Source organism: Arachis ipaensis, chromosome B4 (genome assembly GCF_059453495.1).
Source record: "Arachis ipaensis isolate K30076 ecotype BB chromosome B4, ASM5945349v1, whole genome shotgun sequence".
NCBI classification, from domain to species: Eukaryota; Viridiplantae; Streptophyta; class Magnoliopsida; order Fabales; family Fabaceae; genus Arachis; species Arachis ipaensis.
Genome location: NC_142439.1, coordinates 73,941,189 through 73,943,451, shown reverse-complemented (window position 1 = coordinate 73,943,451; position 2,263 = coordinate 73,941,189). Strand labels below are relative to the sequence as shown.

Below are 2,263 nucleotides of genomic sequence, written 5' to 3'. Positions count from 1 at the left end.
TTCATTGTTAGGAACTTGGTGCATATTACAGCTGAGAATTCATTGATAGTTTTTCTCCCTAGGATGATATTATAGGCAGTGGAGTCTTTGAGAACTACAAAGTCCGCCATAACCGATTTCCTGGCGTCGCCGGTTCCTAGGCAGATTGGGAGAGAGATCATCCCGTCGAGCTTAATGTAGTTATCACCTAGTCCCATGACTCCATGCTGGTGATTCTTGAGGTCGGATTCCTTGAGTCCCATGGCATCGAACACGTTTCTAAATAGAATGTTAGAATTGGCTCCCGTGTCAACGAGGATACGCCCGACTAGTCCTGTCCCGACCATCGCGGTAACTACCATGGGGGTTTTCGGGGAGGTCATTGAACCACTTATCTTCTGGGCCAAAAGATATTGTGGGGTGCCTTTTGCTGGCGGCGGGGCCATCTGTCGACATGGAGAGTACCCGGGTGTCCCTTTTCGCTGCCGACTTGGATTTAGGGGGGCTGTCGCGCCCGACCACGATGTTGACCACGAAAGTTGGGGGGTTATTGGCATCCCCTGTGGGTTCTTACCTTGGTTTAATAGTTTGGCTCTGTTCTTCCTCGGAGCGTTCCCTTTCCCGCCTCCTCGGTTCTCTGATTAGCCGGGAGAATTCGCTCAGCTTTCCCTCTTTGATGGCCTGTTCCAAGACATCTTTGAAGTCGAAGCAGTCTTGGGTTTTGTGACCAAATCCCTTGTGGTAATCACAGTAAAGGCTTTTGTTGCCTCCCGTTCTCTCTTTCAATGGTCTAGGTCTGGACAGGATTCCCATGTCTGCAATTTGTTGGTAGACTTCTACTATAGGCGCCGTAAGTGGCGTGTAGTTCGTGAACCTTCCTACCCGTGGATGCTTGGGTAACTTGTTTAGGGTGCCATCCCTGGGAGCTTCTTTGTATCTGTCGACCTGAGTGGCCTGCCGAGCTGACGAGTTAGGGAGCTGCCGTTTATTGGCTGCTACAACCTGACTGACCTCTTCATCATTGATGTATTCCTTAGCCACGCTTTGAATTTTCTGCATGGTCCATACAGGTTTGGTTGTGAGTTGCTTCCAAAAGTCTTCGTTTAGCAAGCCGTTTGTTAGGCATAGACTAGCAACTGAGTCCATAAGGCCGTCGATCTCCAAACACTCGTCGTTGAACCTATCTAGGAACTTCCTAGTCGGCTCCCCAGGTTTTTGGGTAACCCCCAATAAGTTGATTGGGTGTTCTGCCTTAGCTATGCGCATCGTGAACCGAGCTAGGAAGCTTTGGGATATGTCTGCAAAAGCTGTGATGGATCCTTGTGGGAGAGCGTTAAACCATCGAATTGCTGGACCGGCCAGTGTCTCGGGGAACGCCTGGCATCTTACCGCGTCGCCTACCCCTTCCAAGTTCATCCTTGCTTCAAAAGCTGTGATATGCTCCTGAGGGTCCTTGGTCCCATCGTACCTCATGTCCGTCGGCTTGTCAAAGTTTTTTGGTAGCCGGACCTTGAGGATTGAGGGGTGAAAAGGGGTGGCTCCCATGATAATGGGATCTTGTTATTTTCTGGCCTTCCCTTTCTGGGATTCCCAGCGGCTTTCCGATTCGCCTCGGGTAGGTCTGGAAGTTGCTTGTGGGTGCGCCTCTTCGTGCCTTGTTAGGCTTTTTCCTTGGCTGTCGTGTGCTCGGGAGGGGGAGTGGGTGCGGGCGTGGGACCGGCTGATCCCACCGTGCGAGTGGCTGGCGTCTTCGTGGAATCGGGCCCTCGCCGCCAGCTCCCGCTCAAGATTTTGTAATCTATGCCTGAGTTCTTGCATGATCTTGGCACTATCGGCCCCCGTCCCCCGAAGGAACGCCTTTCGGGGGTCTTGGTGTACATTTGTTGGTTTGGTTGAACGGAAGATCTCGGCTGTTTGGCAGCATGGACTGTCGAACTCGCCCTGCTCAGGCGAGCCCCGCCCCCTTCGCAGAGCTCCTCCGAGGGGATGGGTCGCTCCATGTCTGCGCCGGGATCCCCACAGATGGCACCAATTTTCGTTACCTGATGTTCTCGGGTAGTCGGATGGTGACGAGTAGGAGAGAGGGAGAGACCCCGAGCTGACGTGGAGCGAAGGTTGACGTGTGCTAGCGACGCCGGAGGTGGGGCGGAGCGCGGGGGTGGCCACCTGCAAGGACTAAAAGAACTGAAGATTGATGGTTCAGAAGTTATAGTAAACTCTCGTTGCAAGTATAGTTACTAAACCAAGCAATCAACCTTTCTTACAAACGTTTGGTTGTCACAAG

At 52.5% G+C, this 2,263-nt stretch overlaps 1 protein-coding gene across 1 annotated transcript; it reads right to left on the bottom strand.

The window, feature by feature from the left end:
* Positions 1-549: 549 nt before the first annotated feature.
* On the bottom strand, positions 550-1,524 carry LOC107636544 (uncharacterized). The gene has a single exon (XM_016340044.1). It carries the CDS (start codon positions 1,522-1,524, stop codon positions 550-552), a length of 975 nt encoding a protein of 324 aa, XP_016195530.1.
* Positions 1,525-2,263: the final 739 nt, after the last annotated feature.

Coding starts and splice junctions, on each gene's coding strand:
- LOC107636544 (XM_016340044.1), bottom strand. CDS start 1,524: ATGGGAGCCACCCCTTTTCACCCCTCAATCCTCAAGGTCCGGCTACCA.